Source organism: Pleurodeles waltl, chromosome 1_1 (assembly GCF_031143425.1).
Source record: "Pleurodeles waltl isolate 20211129_DDA chromosome 1_1, aPleWal1.hap1.20221129, whole genome shotgun sequence".
Classification (NCBI taxonomy): domain Eukaryota; kingdom Metazoa; phylum Chordata; class Amphibia; order Caudata; family Salamandridae; genus Pleurodeles; species Pleurodeles waltl.
In genome coordinates, this window is record NC_090436.1 from 443,445,032 (window position 1) to 443,464,305 (window position 19,274).

General features: G+C 45.1%; 1 protein-coding gene across 3 annotated transcripts in view; it reads left to right on the forward strand.

Moving 5' to 3' along the window:
* Positions 1-19,274, forward strand: part of MSH3 (mutS homolog 3) — a 1,766,808-nt gene that overhangs the window by 1,350,692 nt on the left and 396,842 nt on the right. For all 3 annotated transcript variants that reach the window (XM_069224514.1, XM_069224522.1, XM_069224532.1), the window contains one exon: positions 16,938-17,095. In XM_069224514.1, the coding sequence (XP_069080615.1) occupies positions 16,938-17,095 (158 nt within the window). The remainder of the gene's footprint in view (positions 1-16,937; positions 17,096-19,274) is intronic.

A 19,274-nucleotide genomic window follows, 5' to 3' on the forward strand; every position in this document is an offset into this window, starting at 1 on the left:
CTCCTCAGCTACCCCTAAAGAGCTTTTGCTATCTTGACACCTATTCACTATCTCTAAGGGTTGCCTGGACTCAGTATAGGGTGCCACACTATAGGTGTACACCATGAACAAAGCCAGCCTCCTACACTCTGCATTAAGTTCTGCTACATGCTGGCCAAAAAGCAACCCCCTGAAGGCTTGTGCACTCATTTTACTCGAGCTGCAGCTGCTACCTCTGCGTCCGCATGCGGAATCCCAGTCCTTGATATCTGTCTGGCGACAACATGGGCATCTTTGCACATGTTCACCAACCACTACACGTTTGGTTCTGCAGGACTTTCTAGTATGATCTTGATTTGCAGACCCCCCCCCTCTGGGGGTTTTACTGCTTGGATATTTATTCATAGGTAAGGAATGTGCAACTAAAATTCTTTATCAGATGAACCAATTACTCACTTTCAGTAGCGCCTTATCTTGTAGAGACATATTCTAGTTGTGGATTCCTTACCAACCCACTCATCCTCCCTTCTCTGCACACTGATTTCTAGGGACAGGGACTCTCCTTTCAGAACCTTAGTTTTGATGCACCAGTAGTCAGTGCTCTTCATGGCTCTGCGATTCTGGTGTAGATAGTCATGAAAAGAAACTGACATCAGCACACTGGGGTGGTGCACATATAGGACATTTGATGTCATTTCTGGTGTGGGCGACCCTGATGACTGACGTGGAGCTGATCAATGCCACCTAATGGCACACAGGGGTACTGCTCCAACTATTCTCCAGATCATGCTGACACCTGGAGGAAATGTACACTTTTCTGCTCTCTCCTACATCCTATATGAAAACGATGCCACTCATGTTGATATTGATAGCTGCTCAGTCTGACATTTTAACGAAAATCATTGCATTCTGGGGCTTTCACTGTTTAGTTGCACATTTTAAGCATGGGTTGAAAACCCTGTGCATGTAAAGTGCTGTTGGCTGCGAAACAGTCATTGCATGAGCTTCCAGTATTCACACTGTGCAGACTTCAAGTCAGTGGAAAAGGTTGTGCTTCTGTTGTGCCATACTTTCACCATTCCTCTAAGCACATGATGTCCACCCACTTTCCAGTGGTGTCTTGAATTCCCCCATGTATTGAATGACTAAAGTATATTATTTTAGGCCAGTATCCTGCTATAAATGCTGACTTGCAAGCATGTAATTTTGTGAGTAAAGTATGGTGGTAATCGCTGACAAAACAAAAACTCCAAATCTCAGCCCAAAGATGACCTTCATTTAGTATTCCCTCAATTGTTTTTCATAAAGATCAAACCTGTGTATGTGCTTGTAAATTCTGCCTATCTGCACAAAGGAAGGAAGAATAGGAAAACAAAAGCAAAGAAAATAATGTTTTTAGTAGTGACGTTGTTTTTTTTTTTTTTTTTTTAGATTTTCTTAACATACAAACGAAGGCAATACAGCCTTTCTCTTTATGCATCGTTATCTATATGTAATTTCCATTAAAGCTCAGTATTACAATAGATTGATAATGATATTCTGTAAAACACACAGGTATGGTGCGTACTGAGAATGTGTAATAATAAGGAGGACCAACCTTGTTGGGACTACTTCCTACTGTAGGGTCCGATTCAGTGTCATATTTGTGTCTTCCTCTAGGGACTCCAGCCCATGGTACGTTCTCCACCACCCCCAAATCTTATAGAACTTACAAGGGCAACATGTACAAATATATGTCACTTTCTCCGCTGCCATGTAGATGTCCATTCCCTGCTGCCATTCCCTTATGGAGGGCCCTTTCCACCCTCCCCAATATTTGGCCACATCTCTCTTGGCCACCACCAAGGCTAGGGAACAAAAGAGTAGCTTGAAGCTTGGTATATCCATGTCATTTGGAATTCCTAGCAAGGCAAACCGTGGTTCAAGTGGTAGTGGAACATCTAGAATGGCTGAAAGTTCCAGAAGGATTGTGGTCCAGTATGTTGTAATATGAGGGCAGTCTCAGATCATATGGATGAAGGTCCCTACTGCTTCTTCGTAGCACAGGCAGTTTGGATTAGCTGCCCTTCCCATAGTGTGTAGTGTACTGTGATCGTAGTAAATCCTGTGTAGGATTTTAAACTGTATTAGGTGGAGACGTGATTTGATTGCCACTTTATGTGGATGCATCAATGCTGCCTCCCAGTTTGTCTTCAAATTCTCCAACATCTCTTTGCCACCTTACTTTCAGTTGGGCGACTGTATCTGGCTTATTGTTATTAATTGTTCTATATGTGGCGGATATTGCCCCTTTGTCTAATTCATCCTGCAGTATTCGCCTCTGTAGCGGGGCATAGTCTGGCAGCTCTGTCCCTATCAGCCCTTCAGCTTGCCAGGCATGTTTCAGTTGTGCATATTTTAGGAATGGGGTTGGGTGCATATTAAATTATTTTTGCATTGTGGAGAAGGTCAGAATATCTTGTTGTTCCAGGATGTCTCTTACCTTAGAGATACCAATGGTGTCCCATAATTCAAATCCTCACAATGTTACAAACTCTGGAGCCAGGTCCTTTTCCAAAGGAGTGATTCTGTAGTGATCTTGTGAACCCAGTCTAGCGTTTTGGTGGCTTTTCTCCATGCTTCTAGCACCACTTGTGTCGCTGCAGGCAACGTCTGGGTGCCTTTTCCCCCATACAAGTAATGCAGGTGTGCTTTGCATTTCAAGAGGTCATGCTCTAGTCGAAACGTTGAGTGGTCTTTTGGGGCATAAACCCAGTCATTGATATCAGGTGGGCAGACCAATAGTAGCCCTTGATGTCTGGGAGAGCAAGCCCTCCATTGTATGGGTTACGTTACATTGTTTATATCGGCATTCCTCCATACCATAGCAGATTCATCAGTTCTTCGTTTATTTTGGTGAACAGTGTCTGGTACACCGGATACTAGGTGTTCTGTAGCACATAGAGAAACTTGGGGAGTGTGATCGTTTTAAAGAGGGTCGCTCTCCCAATCAAGGTAAGCGACAGCCCCCTCCACTGTGCGTCATGGGTTTGAAAATCTGAAAGAATTTTCTCTACATTGTGTCTCATGTACAGTTCTCAATGAACATCCCCAAATATCAGAAACCATCTTTGGCCATCGGAAGCCCAGGTGGTAGCGACGTTTAGGCCCAAAGTTTACTCGGTGCATACAGCACCGACTTGCCCCAGTTGATCGTTGATCATATCGCCTGAATGGGCTCCATTTTCACATAATAGTCAAAAGAGCGTTGGGATGGTGATCTCTGGGTAAGTGACATACAAGGGAACGTCATCGGCATATAGCAAGATTTAATCCTCCTGTCTGTCTCGGAGATACGAAACCTGCCAATTCTGGGGTGTATTTGCACCGCACAAGCCAGGGGCTCCAGCGTCAGAGCAAACAGGAGAGGGAATATGGGCAGCATTGTCTGGTTCCCCTTTCATTTGAGAAGTCTTCCGATGTTCTCCCATTAACTTTCACTGCCGCTACCAGATTTTTAAACAGTAGTGCCATCCATTGCCGGATAGAGGACCAAATCCAAATTTCAGTAGCGTTTGCTTCAAGAAGGGCCAGTGGATAGCATCAAATGCTTTCTCAACATCCAGGGAGAGGAAGACATGTGGGGTTGAGCACGACTGGACTGTAATTAACCAATTGTGTGCACGTCGTAGGTTGTGGCAGGTGGACTTTTTGGGCATAAATCTGGATTGGTCCCATTGTTTCAGGGAGGTGATTACTTTAAACAGTCAAGTGGCCAGGACTGTGGCCAACAGTTTAGTCTCCATGTTGAGCAGGGAGATTGGGCGATGTGATCCACACTGCTCCCTAGGTTTCCCCTCTTTTGGGAGAACCATAATAGTGGCTCGTCGCAGTTCCAGTGGGAGTTCCCCTACATCTCTGGCCTCTATAAATAGGTTCAAAAGGTGGGGCCCAAGTATATTTGTATATCATTTGTACAGTTCTGCGGGTATCCCTTTAGGGCCAGGGGCGTCCTGGGTCGCAGCTTAAATATTGTGGCCTGTATTTCAGACAATGTTAGTTCTTCTTCCAATGAGTCACGGGCTTCTGTGTCTAGAACTGGGGTGAGAATTGCAGCCAGATAATGTCTTGTGGTCTCTGTATCGTGAAGCTGTCTAGCCTTATAGAGTTCCTCGTAGTAGAGAGCGAATTTGTTCACATTGAGGGTATCAGTGTCCTTTGCTATCCCCAGGGGGTTAGGGATGGTATGCACCCGGCGGGCTTCTTGTTCTCTCTTATTCAACCACGCCAGAAGTCTACCGGCCCGGTCTTCTGCCTTACAGAGATGGTGCACCATGCCTATTATCTATTTTTAGCCCCTTCTTGTGCTAGGTTCCTGTATTCTGCTTATAGGGCTGCAGTATGCACTGCTGGGTCTTTCTCCACTCCTGGGGACCCTTCTAACTGAAGTATTTGATTGTATGTGCTCCCCACAGTGTTATTTTGGATTCTACAGTCCCTTTGTTTTCCTTAAAATAAAACTTTGTGTCTATTTTGAGTCTGCGTGGTATATTCCTGTCTGCACCTCACAGGCATTTAGTTTCTGTTCCTTCGTATGCCTATTTCTAAAGCTCCCTATCTGGACCAGCAGGGTAGAGTGATCGGACAGTACTCTGGCCTTATATTCAGTCCTCAGTGTCTCTCCTATTTCCCCCTGGAGTATTAACATGTTACCCAGTCTAGAGTATACCTTGTGGGCCCCTGAAAAATAATTTCCTGACAGTTGGGTTTTGTTCAACCAACACCATCCTATCAGTGAATTGTTTAAATGCAGTAGTCTGTAGGGGTGCTCTCAATCTACAGTGTGACGACCCCCGTAGATGAGTTTCCTGCAGAAAACCTATATCGGGCTGCATACGCTTGATATATCTCACTACCAACCCCCTTTTAATTTTATTACTCAGGCCATTGACATTCCAGGTCTATAGCATGAGTGGCAGGTCCTCTAGTGTATTAGGCTGTGCCATCCAGAGTAGGTCGATGTATGCGCCTCCATGTGTCTGTGTGTGTCCCTCATAAGGCAAAGCTGTGACTGTATGCCTTTAGGAAAAAAAAAAATATACCAGAACTTAATTAATTTCCTTTCCAACAACCATTCCATCACGCCAACCCCCAAGAACCACGCCCGCACCTCCCCCCCCACCACCACACATCCACCGTCAACCACAGTTTCCAGATCCAGGCCTGCATGGAGAAGAGTATGAGAGGTCTGTAGCCCTCCGCCAAACAATTACTTACAGTTTTCCAATCATAAGAATGGTAACACTTAGCTAAAGCCGCTAAAGGGAAAGGAAAGAGAGAGACAAGAAAACAACCAACCAAATTTCAAACAGTCTCTCAAAACACTTCTAACGCAGTGGAGGGGTACCAGAGGGGCTCCTAACATTCCCCTTAGCTTTAGTTCGGTTTCAGTATCACCATTCAGCTGTCAAGTCCAGTTTTAACTTTTGTGCCATACCTTACTGGGGAGGCTGCGTCTGCATGTTCTCGTTCCATGAGTGCGATCTCCTGAACCAATGGATGTGGGTCCTCCAACTGTGAGGAAGGGACTCCCTCCATAAGTTCCAAGACGCATTTGTTTCACCTTTGGGTGTGCTTGGGCTTTTTGGCGAGCAAGGATATGTCTCCCTCGGTATCGTAGGATAGTTCCAGTTCCTCTCTCTCTGTTGCTCATGCAGGGTATTTTCTCAGAGAGGACCTCCATCCCGATTCCAGCCCCTTTCGCTCTAGTCGTTGCATCTTGGGTTTCGTGCCTCCTGAAAATGGAACACCTCCGCATGGTTGCTCCCTCCCTCGAGCCCCCACTGTCTTTCTTGGGGCAGACACTCCTCCAATCACCCCAAGCCTCCTCTCGGGACGGGAAGAAGAAAGATTTCCCCTCACACATGACCTTTAGTTTCACCGGAAACAGCAAAATATAGTTTAGCCGCAGGTATCTCAGAGTCAAAGGTGTGGCCTTGCTTCTGTACCTCCGGAGTAATTTGGGCACACCATGATTTTAGTGTTTTCAAAGCGAATCTCCCCTAGGCAGCGGACTTCTCTCGGAATCATGTCTCTGTCCAGAAAGTTTAGAAATTGTGAGTAGGAAAGTGCCCCTTGTGGCATGGTTAACACACACACTTTTTGCCTGATATCTGATGCTAACTTGACTGAGTGTGTGCTGGGAACCTGCTAATCAGTCCACAACACCTGTGTTCTCTCCCTAAACTGTACCATTTTTTCCACAATTGGCACACCCCTGGCACACAGCTAACCCTCCCTGTAAAAGGTACCAGTGGTACCAAGGTCCCTGTAGCCAGGGAAGGGTCCCTAAGGGTTGCAGCATTTATTATGCCACCCTAAGGAATCTCTCACCAAACACATGCACACTGCCATTGCAGCTTGTTTGTGCTGGTGGAGAGAAAAAGGTAAATTCGAAATAGCATCCCTCTCTGGGTGCCATGCCCACAAACGACTGCCTGTCATAGATAAGTCACCCCTCTAGCAGGCCTTACACCCCTAATACAGGGTGCACTATACCACAGGTGAGGGCATAGCTGCAGGAGCAATATGCCCCTACAGTGTTTAATCCATTCTTAGACATTGTGAGTGCAGTGTGGCCATATTGAGTACATTGGGTGGGAGTTTGTCATTACAAACTCCACAGCTCCATGATGGCTTCACTGAAGACTGGGAAGTTTGGTATCAAACTTCTCAGCACAATAATCCTACACTGATTCCAGTGTTGAGTTTATTGAAAAATGCACACAGAGAGCATCTTAGAGATGCTCCCTGTATTTCACCCTAACCTTTAGTATAAGGCTGACCAGTCTGTGCCAGCCTGCCAGTACCAGACCCCATGGGGTGACAGCCTTTGTGCTCTCTAGGGTCAGGAACAAAGCCTGCTCTGGGTGGAGATGCTTTACACCTTCCCACTGCAGGAACTGCAACACTTGGCGGTGAGCCTCGAGGGCTCCTGCCTCGTGATACACTGCCCCAGGGCACTCCAGCTAGTGGAAGATGCCCACCCCCTGGACCAACCCTCACTTTTGGCGGCATGCCCACCAGGAAAATTAGTAAACACTAAGCGGTGTGCCCATCCCAGCTAGGACCACCCCTAGGGTGCCCAGAGCTGAGGTGAATCTTTCTTGGCAGAATCCTCCATCTTACTTTGGAGGATATTAGCCAACAGGGTTAGGAATGTGAGGACTGCCTGCCTACCCAAGGACCAGGATCTCCTGAGGACAGCATCCTTGTCCATAAAGAAACCTTCAAGAAGGATTCCAGAGTCGCCCCGGATCCGCGAGTCCTGCCCACTCTGCACCCACGCCTGTGTCCAAGTGGCCTTGGGGAACCCAACTATGGTCCAGCAACGTCCAGTGGGCCCTCTACTTACCTGTCGAGTAGCTGTTTTTCCTCAGTTGACTTCCTGGACAACGCCTGCAGCATCTTTGTGACCCCCAGGGCTCCTGCATTGAAAATAATTGGGCGCCCACTGCTGTATTTACACCCTGCACCCAGCCGCCCCTGTGCCGCTGAGGGTGTGTGTTTGGTGCTGACTTGTGCCCCCACCCCCTGGTGCTGATCTAAACCACTTAGGTCTATGCCCTGAGGTTGCCGGTACTGACCGGTACTGACCTTCAAGTTGGTTCTTTCTGAGCGCCCCCTGTCTCCATAGGATTCCATTGGGCACCCAACACCAACTTTGACCTCTGCTCCTGGGCGGTCCCGTGTTGCTGGTGGTGCCCCCTTGGTGTCTTCCTAAACTTTTCCCTATGCACACCTTAATCCCCAAAGACTGGGATCGTAAGTTGAGTACTAAGCTGCAAATTCTTTTTAACTTTTCCTCCCCTAGGATTGCATTGCATTCTATGAGAAATTGCACTTTTGAAAATAAAAAGTATTACTTACCTGTAAACTATTTTACCTGTCAAGTGCATTTGATACTTGAAAGTAATACATTCTTGAAACTGTACTTATCTGCAACAAAGATTCTTTTGGTTCTAGAAATAAAGTAACAAAGTATGTTTTTTGATACATAAAACATTGGCCTGGAGTTAGTCATTGAGTGTGGGCCTCATTTCTTCACTGTGTGTGTGTACAACAAATGCTTAGCACCACCCTCTAATGAGCTTAACTGCTCGACCACACTACCACAAAAGAGAGCATTAGTATTAGTATTATCTACTTTAGCTGCTGTAAAGCCTCTGGGGATCCACTGGACTCTGTACACACTATACCTTACTTTGGTATAGTATATACAGAGCCAGCTTTCTACATTGTGTGTTATTGGACGTGGGGAGCACCCGGGGTAGGCCGGGCTCTCAATGCCCTGTGGGCATCCTGTATAGTGAAGCAAGAGTAGAACTGTTCCAGGAGGAGCGAGTCCCTCAGCCACTTGGTTAGGAATGCCCTAGCATTGGGGCCCTCTGCCCACTCTGAGACCCACAAGGCATAAATTACGATTTTCCGCATCTTCGAGACTCCAGTGCAGATCTTTAGCTATGGCTTTGAGCTCCGAAACTTCCTTTCTGAGACAGTGTGTCACATCTTCCATCTCCGAGATCCTAGTCTCTACCTTGGTAACTCGTTTGGGTACATTCCGTAGGTCTTGAAGTATGAGGGATATATCTGACCTTACCCCTCCGATCATCCCTTCCAGAGCCTCTCAGGAAGATTGGATTGCTTGTAACAGGGCTACATTATCTGGCACATTCTGCCGGCCAGTTCGGTCCCCACCATGGGTGCCGCCGTTTTCCCATAGCGGTCTGTCTTGCCCTGCTTGAAGGACTTAGGGTCTTTATCTTTGTCCTTGACCATGACATCTGTGTCTGAGCTTACCAGCTGTCAGAAGTCCAATTGTATGGCTGATTTGAGCAAGGGTTATCGCTCGTCTCCAGGTCTAAGCCACATAGTAAGAACCTGTCGGATCTCACACTGGTGTTTACTCCTGGGGTTAGCTCCCTCTCTGTTCAGGGGACCACACCGCTGAGTTTCATGGGTTGATGTAGCAGTGGCATTGCCATTGCTTAGTATCGTGAGCCCCTAGGGACAGCTCAGCAAATTTAGGCACTCGCAGCGTTGGAGGTCTGCCCCCACGTTATCCCAGTTCTCTGGGGGGCCCGGACTAGCCCCCAGAGCCAGTAGGTACTACTGGGCCTAGTGTTGGACTGGGACCACCCTGCATTGCCTAAGTAATCCCAGGGTCCCTCCATTGCTTTCAATAGCAAACCCGACGTCAGCCGGCCCCCTTTGCATTAGTCTGTGTTAGATGGAGGCCATGTATTTCCGCCCCCAGCCGGCCCCATGTATGGATATGTCTCCTCTGCCGTCTCGGGCCTCTTCAGCCCTTCCAATCCGTTCCCCTCGCTGTCCGTGAGGGGGGGTTGGAGTGCTGGTAGTGTTCTGAGCTCATCTTTGGTGTCAGCCAGCTGCGGACGCTGCCTCGGGTACCCAGTTTATTGAGTTCCGTTTCTGTTTGCGCCCCAGTCTACTCCAAGCTAGTGCTGTGGTCCAATCTTCCACCGTTGTGACACTCAGAAGGAAACCCCTCCTCCAACCCCCTTCCCCCCAAGTTTGGCCAGTTGTAATATTCCTGGCGAGGTAGAGCTTTAAGCCGGAACAACGCCCACTGCTGGGGTGGCCTCCAACACTTGCAGGCTCTCTCGGCCCTCTTCACCGCACCTCGGCTGTTGCAGAGCACACCAATCGCAGGCCTCCGATGGCGCCAGTCATTCATTCGCATTACTCAGTCCCTGTTCCCCTCCGGCCCGGGGTGCTGTGTAGTCTCAAATTATGATAGCCTTGACGATACACAGGATTACAATCGTATCACGGGGAAATTAATGCAGAGGTCAATTAAGGAGCTCCGCTTTCTTGACCACTCAGCTAGTAGTGACATTGTTAATCATCAAAACTCGAGCACATGTATGTTGTAGCGTCTTCTACAAGAGAGCCACGTCCTGATAACCCCTTCAAACGAAAAAAAACTACCTTCTCTTTCTCATTCCACTCAATTTGTATGCATTTGCAGCTGTTTCAAAACTTACCTCATATGTCCATTCTGCCCTGCGAGGGGGAAATAATGCAAAGCAGTGCAGGAAATTTATAGTTCACACTAGTGCTTCCCAGATGGTCTAGAAACACAACCCACTTTTTAGAACGTCAAACACTCATTACCCACCAACCTTTAATGAACATGAGGAGGCTGATTTTCTAATGTACCTAATGCATCGTGCTATAGAGCACTGTCATTTACAGACAACACACTTTCCATTGAAATGGCCACTAACTTTGAACACCTTTAATGATAAAAGTATATAGCAAACAGCACTCAAATGATAATGTGATGAAATGGGGCTGTGAATGTTTATAATTTCTGCATTACAAATTAAATTGTTTTCAATTTGTTTTTAGCATATTAAAAACTCTGTTTCCAGCACGTTTCAGAATTACAAAAAATGTACTTCATTTTTGCTTTCCTAACTGATGAATTCATACAGTTAATTACATTAAATTATATTTTGTTGAATGTTGCAAAAAAGACTTCCTAAGATTGTCTCATAATTCACCTTAAAACTCCTCTTACTTTACAGTCATAGAAAGAAAACACCAATCCCATGTTAAAAGAATAGGTAGCAACTTGTCAGGAGACATAGCCTGGCATTTGACCTCTGTCGTTGAAGCTTCACAAATGTGTCAAGATAAACCCATAATTTAAAGGCCTTTTTTGCTTGGACTTTCCCAACCCACCAAAAATAGGCTCAGGACCCACAGTTTGGGAAAAACTGGTTCATAGTATTAAATGATATTTACCTTTTAGTGGGATTTATTGTGTTTATAGTTTTAAACTGAAACTAGAAAGGCATAATTACATATTGGTTACATTCTAATCATTGTTATATGTTGATCAATCAAATGAGTCTGTTTTTCTTTAGTTAAAAGGTGAAATAACCTTCGTAAAGTTGCAGCTAGTGCTGAGACCAGGTGTATGGTCATTTCTAAAAAGCTGGTGAAGAGGTGCTAAAAATTACATTACTGTGCACTCCAAGACACCAAGAGCTAAGCAGGACGTTTTGGGACCAGGTGAGAGAGATACGTAATACTCTGAGTACAGTGCTGGAAAGTAGGGGAATCCCACCGGATCCCTGTTCCTGTGGCTTTTTCCACACAGGGAACCATGATGAATTTGTCCTGGCCCCATTTTCCAACACAGGATATAATTCAGCAGCACCTGCACATTTTCTCCTTTCTGTTTGGAGCAGCAACATCCATGCGGGGAGGGGGCTTTCTGATTTTCACTTCTAGCTGGGAACAAAGAAAGTTTTGTTTTAAAGGGCTCCCATCCTGTCTTTTGTTTAGCTATCATCCTGTCTGGGAGCCTCCTGAAGCCTAACAACTAAATGCCAATGCAATGGGAGGAAACAAAGGCACATAGCTTATCAATTCACAAGTACTCTAGCCAAACTATTGAAGGCAAGTTTTTAGCTTTGTTGAGCCTCCCATATAAGAGATGTGCTTGTACTATAAGAATGCAAGCTTTATCTCTTCCCAGTGTTGGGTTTGATAGACCTTTACTTCACAAGCACAGCACAACAAATCATACAAGTGTGTACATCAATGTACAGGAAATGTTATATAAGACAAAGGTGGTTATAAAGTGTAGGAATCGTGTATAACATTAGGAGTGAAAGGCCTTATCAAACACAAAGTCAGGATATAGAAGGTAATACAGGGGTTGTCTATACTAACAAGACTTGATTACTTACCAAATGAACCCTTTTTTTCAATCTTAGAAGAGCAACAGATTGAGAAAAAAAATTAATATGGTTCTAAATTAATGAATTACAAAAAAAACACAGGAAGAGCAATATTGGACAAGAAGCAGCTGCTCAGGTGTCAGTGCTTAAAGTATGAAAATCCCCCCCTCTAACTACCTATGGTCCTATTGCTCAGAGACAATATACTCAATAACAAAACCCATACATAAAAGGGAGTGCTAAGGAAGAAAAAAGAAATGTCTTCAAGTGTTTGAAAATCAATTAATATTGAAACATTTCTTGAAAGCGTTAGCATATGAAAATACAATCCTTCTTAGAAATCCAATAAAGCGGGAGCCATGATATTGTGTTGCAAGGGTGTGAAATTCCCATAGCCCGATGCCCAGTACATATTATTTGGGGTCAAGGAGAACAGTTTTCATATTTATTTTGTCCTTGTGACAAGTAGACCCTAGAAGTCTCTATCCGATATACAAGTTACTTACTGTAGGGAAATGCCTTCCTTGCCATGGTTACCCTCTGACTTTTTCCTTTAGTTGATGCCAGTTATGATTTGAAAGTGTGCTGGGACCCTGCCAACCAGGCCCCAGCACCAGTGTTCTTTCCCTAAACTGTACCTTTGTTCCCACAATTGGCACAGCCCTGGCACACAGATAAGTCCCTTGTAAATGGTACCCCTGGTACCAAGGGCCCTGATGCCAGGGAAGGTCTCTAAGGGCTGGAGCATGTCTTATACCACCCTGGGGACCCCTCACTCAGCACATGCACACTGCCTCACAGCTTGTGTGTGCTGGTGGGGAGAAAATTACCAAGTCGACATGGCACTCCCCTCAGAGTGCTATACCCACCTCTCACTGCCTGTGGCATAGGTAAGTCACCCCTCTAGCAGGCCTTACAGCCCTAAGGCAGGGTGCACTATACCACAGGTGAGGGCATATGTGCATGAGCATTATGCCCCTGCAGTGTCTAAGCAAAACCTTAGACATTGTAAGTGCAGGGTAGCCATAAAGAGTATATGGTCTGGGAGTTTGTCAAACACGAACTCCACACTTCCATAATGGCTACACTGAAATCTGGGAAGTTTGGTATCAAACTTCTCAGCACACTAAATGCACACTGATGCCAGTGTGGGATTTATTGTAAAATACACCCAGAGGGCATCTTAGAGATGCCCCCCTGATTACCAGTCCGACTCCTAGTGCTAGGCTGACCAGTTTCTGCCAGCCTGCCACAACCAGACGAGTTGCAGGCCACATGGGGTGAGTGCCTTTGTCACTCTGTGGCCAGGAACAAAGCTTGTACTGGGTGGAGGTGCTTCTCACCTCCCCCTGCAGGAACTGTAACACCTGGCGGTGAGCCTCAAAGGCTCATGTCTTTTGTTACAGCACGTGAGTAACCTGAGTCGACCCCCCCCTGCATCCCCACAGCGACGCCTGCTGGGAGGATCCAGAGGCTCCCCCTGACCACGACTGCCCGGTAACAAGGAACCCGATGCCTGGACCAAGTACTGCACCCCCAGCCCCCGGGACTGAGAGGGACCACTCTCCAGTGCAGGAGTGACCAGCAGGTGGCCCTCTTCCTAGCCCACCTATAAACCACAGAGGGTAACCCATATACCCCACGGGGCTGGGTAGAGACTAAATATCAAAAACTACAATGCCCCCAGGGGAATTAAATTATTTACATATATCCTAAAAGCGCATAGGTGAACATACAGAAGAAGAATAAATCATTTTATTCGTTAGCAAATCAATATAAAAACATAACTCTATTACACATTTCATAGAAAACAACCCATCTCAAAAAGGAAAGACAAACCAAAGTGATGAAAAAGTGCTCGTGATAAATAGCAAGAAAAAGGTAAGTAATTAGCGATCGGGAGACGCTCTCTGTGTCGGAAATTAACTTCACCGGAGATTGACATTGGATGAATGTTTTGAGATGGCACCTATAGGAAATATCTGGATTGAAATACAAATAGATTCAGCTGTTTGAAGAATACGAATACATAACAAGTTAAAGTGTCAGGAGATGTAACAGGGGACTCCCATCAGTTAGTCCTGAAGAAGACCCAGTGTGGAGCAGTGATTTGTCCCAGGATATAGAGGAGTCGAAACGTCGACGTATACATATCTCAGTTTGGATTGGTTTCTGCGTAGGATAGTAAGGAAGGACTCCAGAAAGAGATTTAGACTCTTTGATGATTGGACATTGATTCAGTGCAGTGAACATAGAACCAACCAGCTGTTTTTTTATCTTTATTTAGTTTTTGGATGTTTGGGATATTTATTACCTTTTTCTTGCTATTTATCACAAGCACTTTTTCATCACTTTGGTTTGTCTTTCCTTTTTGAGATGGGTTGTTTCCTATGAAATGTGTATAGAGTTATGTTTTTATATTGATTTGTTAACTAATAAAATGATTTATTCTTCTTCTGTATGTTCACCTATGCGCTTTTAGGATACATGTAAATAATTTAATTCCCCTGGGGGCATTGTAGTTTTTGATATTTATTCTCTTCCTAGCCCAGTCGGTGGCTGGCCCGAGAAGCCCCCCTGTGTCCTGCCTGCATTGCCTAAGTAATCCCGGGGTCCCTCCATTGCTTTCAATAGCAAACCCGACGCCTACTTTGCACACTGCACCCGGTCGTCCCTGTGTCACTGAGGGTGTGTTTTGTGTGCCTGTTGTGTCCTCCCCTCAAAGTTCTATACTTACCTGTGTGAAGTACCTTGCATTTTATGTACTTACCTCAAATCTTGAATCTTGTGGTTCTAAAATAAATTAAGAAAAGTTATTTTTCTATATAAAAACTATTGACCTGGAGTTGAGTCTTTGAGTGTGTGTTCCTCATTTATTGCCTGTGGGTGTACAACAAATGCTTAACACTACCCTCTGATAAGCCTACTGCTCGACCACTACCACAAAACAGAGCATTAGAATTATCTAATTTTGCCACTATCAACCTCTAAGCGGACCCCTTGGACTCTGCACACTTTCTCTCACTTTGAGATAGTATATACAGAGCCAACTTCCTACACTTATCTTCGGTAAAGATATATCTGGTAGAGACATATTCTAGTTGCAGATTCCTTACCGACCCGCCCATCCTTCCCGCACTGCAAACTAATTTCTAGGGACAGGAACTTCCCCTTAAGGGCCCTAGTTTTGGCGCACCACTCTATGTTCTTCATGGCTCCGTGCTACTGGCGTGGAAAGTCGTGAAAAGAAACTGATGTCAGCGTGCAGGGGTGGCACCTATATACGACCGTGACGTCATCATGATGCCAACGACACCCGCGGAGTCAACCAACGCTCCTGACTGCGCGCGCGGAGGTACTGCTCGAAGAAAAATCTCCGGGTCCAGTCTGACGCCTGGGGGAAATTCTAAGGTAAGGAATCTGCAACTAGAATATGTCTCTACCAAATATATCACTACCGAAGGTAATTAACTTGTACATTATGCAATATATATCATGCTGATATTGTAACTTGTAACTTAAAATACCTATCATACATTTATTTCAAACATTTGAAAAAAAAAATCCAAATCCATCAAATTTTAAGTGAGAATACATTTCTTAAACCTTAACAATAGCTAACCTCTAACTATCCAAGAACAAAGATCAAAAATTCATCTCCCCATAAAAATACCCTGGTCTGTGGTGCCATACTCTATCTGCCAAATATTGTGTTTGATTTCTAATGCCGTTGTCCTCTTCTGGTCTGGAAAGTGCTGATTGATGTCGGGTGGCTGTGGCTTAGGCGGTTGATGTGATTGGACAGTTTGAATCTTTGGACAATATGAGTAGTTTGAACTTTACTTAATAAGGAGTGAGGATCTTGAAGGGCACATGAGAAGACTCTGGTGGGAAGAGATATCACATCCCTTTTTGCAACACACACAGGTGGGTGGATATGGAGTTTAGTCTGTTGCCCTGGCAGATACAGTATGATACCAGGGACGCAGGTATTTTAATGGGTAGGTGTATTTTAGAAATTTGTTCTTGACTAATTAGAGGTTAGCTATTGTTGGAGTTTAAGATATGTATTCTCCCTTAGAATGTGATGTATTTGGATAATTTTGAGTGGGGAATCTGTTTTGATTATATTATGAAAAGCAAGGAATTGATAGCATACCCTGTTCTCAATCTGTTCTCTCAGGTCCCACTGAGGGTAAGGAAACATGGTTGTTGTTTGAAGTCACCTATATTACCAGACCAATCTTTGCATTAGATGTTTTAAAATAAATGAATTAGTTGACTGTCAAACTCTGCTTTTCAAGCTCCACCCCTTGTGACTCCACCCCTGTTCCTCTGCCACCTTGACCGACAATTTAAAGGTTACGGTAGTATTGTTTTTTCAAATTCCAGCACAACCTGGGTCCATTACATGTAGCTGGTTAATTCCGATTAGCACAGTAACAAGAGTTATCAGTCTCATCGGAATTATGAATGGTGATTCACAAGGAGATTTGGACTCCTTTTGAAAACCAGGGCAAAACAGGTGAGAATCCAATGCCACGGTTTTATACATACATATATATATATACATATATACACACACACACACACACACACACACACACACACACACACACACACACACACACACACACACACACACACACACACACACTCCCTCTCCCCTCTCCCTCCAGTTATTCGCCCGCGCGTGAATTTACCCGGACCCAGGTAACTGAAATCAGGGGCAGGGAATACTCCGGCCCCCTCCTAATGGAGGGGGCTGTATCTGTTTACCCTTTTTAGTACCGTAGTGAAAGGGGCTGCACCTGCAACTCCCGTAGAGGTCCGGGCTCTGCGCTGCTTTCTGGGGGTCCTGAAGTTGCCAGTTGAAAACTTGGCCTTTATCTGAGTTCTAGGCCTGCTCCAGTTTCAACAGAAAAAAAACACAACCTAATGAAAACATTTACTGTAATCTTGGAACTGGATCGCCATATTTAGGCATTGTTGCATCCTAATGCCCAGAAGATACTATTGTGTCTCCGCTCTGTTCAAAAGCATGAATAATTTACCGAAGCCAATCATTCCCGTTTTGATTGGTCATATTGCTTATCACTCTTTTTTTTGTGCCCCTGCTTTTTTCAACCCAAGGTAACTTGAACAGAATCTGTATTTATTTGTGTTCCTACTTTTCTTAGGTAAGTTTCTTTATTGTTCTAGGGGGACAAAGAGAGAGCCATGATAATTACTGGCCCCAATATGGGTGGCAAGAGCTCCTACATCAAACAAGTTGCGTTGATTACTGCCATGGCACAGATCGGCTCCTATGTTCCTGCAGAAGAAGCAACTATTAGTGTTGTGGATGGAATATTTACAAGGTAAAACGTCAGTCTTCTGAAAGCATTTTTTCATTGCACGTCTGTTTCTATATGCTTTTCAGCCGCTCGGCTTCCGAAGCGCTACAGATGCAATTATGACACAATACACTGTGTGTGTTGGGTAATATTCTGCTATACTCCCTCGTTAGCAGGCATTACTTGCAGCGGCGTCAGTTCCGTGAGGTATTCGAGCGGTAGAAAGGCTCTGCGAGTCCGTCATTACAGGTCGCCAGTTAATGAGCTGAGTGAGATGTCTGGTGTCAGGCCCCGTATTTTGCTTATGTGTTGTTTCACTCTGCAAGGTCATTGCGTTTTATGCCATGTGTGCCCTTTTACTTGGCGTATGGTAATTAAGAGACGCTAGATGTCTCCTCTGTTTCCTTTTGACCTTCGTGTGACGATGTTTACTAAATGCTCGCTGCAGAAAACCCACTAATACGCATATGGGCATTTTACGGAATATTTCTCAGTCTTCCAGACATTCAAGAGTTCTTCAATTATATTTTCGTGTTTGAGATAATAAGTACAAATGTATATGCAAAAAAAAATAAAAAATCACACCGATATATTTTAGCATGGTTGCTACACAACTGAAATGCATAAAGATAAGTATACGTAATTGCAGTTGTATGAGTTTAGGTCGCGCTTACAGATAGCTTTACCTATTTGTTATACTTTAACATATATTTAGAGTGGGCTTTGGATAAAACTGTTTGCTTTTTGTGTTGTTCTTCTTGTAGGCATTGGCTTTAGACACTGTCATTAGGATGGCTCACAGGCGATTGGCTCTCTGACCTCGTTCTATCTGCGATTTCTCTGTCCTCCTGCCTCTCATTCTTGCCAAGCTTACCTCTGCCATCGAGCCCTTGCCTGACCTACGCTCTCTTTCTTCTGGGTTTTCACCAGCCCATCTAATGCTCTTTCTCACTTCCCCTTCATGCTCTTAGCTTTTTTAAAATACATTTCCAGCAAGGGCCCACTGCTGCCCGGTTGCTTGCATGAAGTATGTGGCACCCAACCCGTACTTTGTTATTAAATTTCCATTGGTTAATGGCCGTTGTCTATTTTGAAACTGTAAATTAGTATGAAGTATAAAAAAAATGGCTGCAGACTGTGTGCACATTCACCTCTGCCTACTTGCATTGATTTTGTTATGCTTTATGATAAAAACCACTCCAAGATGGCTGCTATCCGTGAGTATGCTTAGCAATCACCAAACATTTACAAAGCGCAGCAAATCACACGTGAGGTTGTTGAGGTGCTGGAGCTGTATGCTGGTCTTTAGTTCTCTTCTGAATCGCTGGAGTGATGGTGCGGTCCTGAGGTGCCGGGGGAGGTTGTTCCAAGCCTTGGCTGCAAGGTGCGAGAAGGAGCGTCCTTTGCTGTTGGGTCAAGGAATCCGTATCGTGTCTGCAAGAAAGAGGGAAGCTGATAGGAGGTGTCTGGTCAGTTGGTAGAAGGTCAGCGTTTGTTCATCTATGCTGGTCCTCCGTTGTGCAGGGCCCTGTAGGTGTGGATCAGCATCTTGAACTGGTATCTCTTGTGAATCGAGAGCTAGTCTAGTTTCTTGAGATGGGGTGTGATGTGGGTCCTTCTGGGGAGATCGAGTATGAGTATTGCCGCTGAGTTCTGTATTGTCTGTAGTCTCTTCAGGAGGTGTGCAGTGATTCTGATGTCGAGCGTGTTTCCGTAGTTCAGTCTGCGGGTGATGAGGGCATGCGTAACAGTCCTTCTGGTGTTTGCTGGGAGCCACTTGAAGATCTTGCATCAACTTGTTTCTTCGTGGATAGCTTTCTATTCAGAATGATGCTGAGGTTGTGGGTGTGGTCTGTTGGGGCAGGAGGTGTGCAGAGCTCTGTGGGCCACCATGTGTCGTCCATGGCGAGTGTTGTTCCCAAAGATGAGGACTGGTGAACTCCTATAACATGGCAAAAACCTCTTTGCTGTGGTTTTCTCCTGCTTTTTAGCAGTCTGCTAGTGTTTTCCTCTTGGTTTCTTTCAGGAGGCCATGGTACTGGTTAAGAGCGGGCCCGAAAGCAGTGCATTCTTATGTTTTTTTTGCTGATGCACCACTTCTTTTCATGTTGTTGATAGTTGTGTTTGATGGAGTGCAGTTCCTCTGTGAACCAGCTTGCTTTGTTCTTTGACCTTTGCTGTCTTAGCGGGTTTGATGACATCA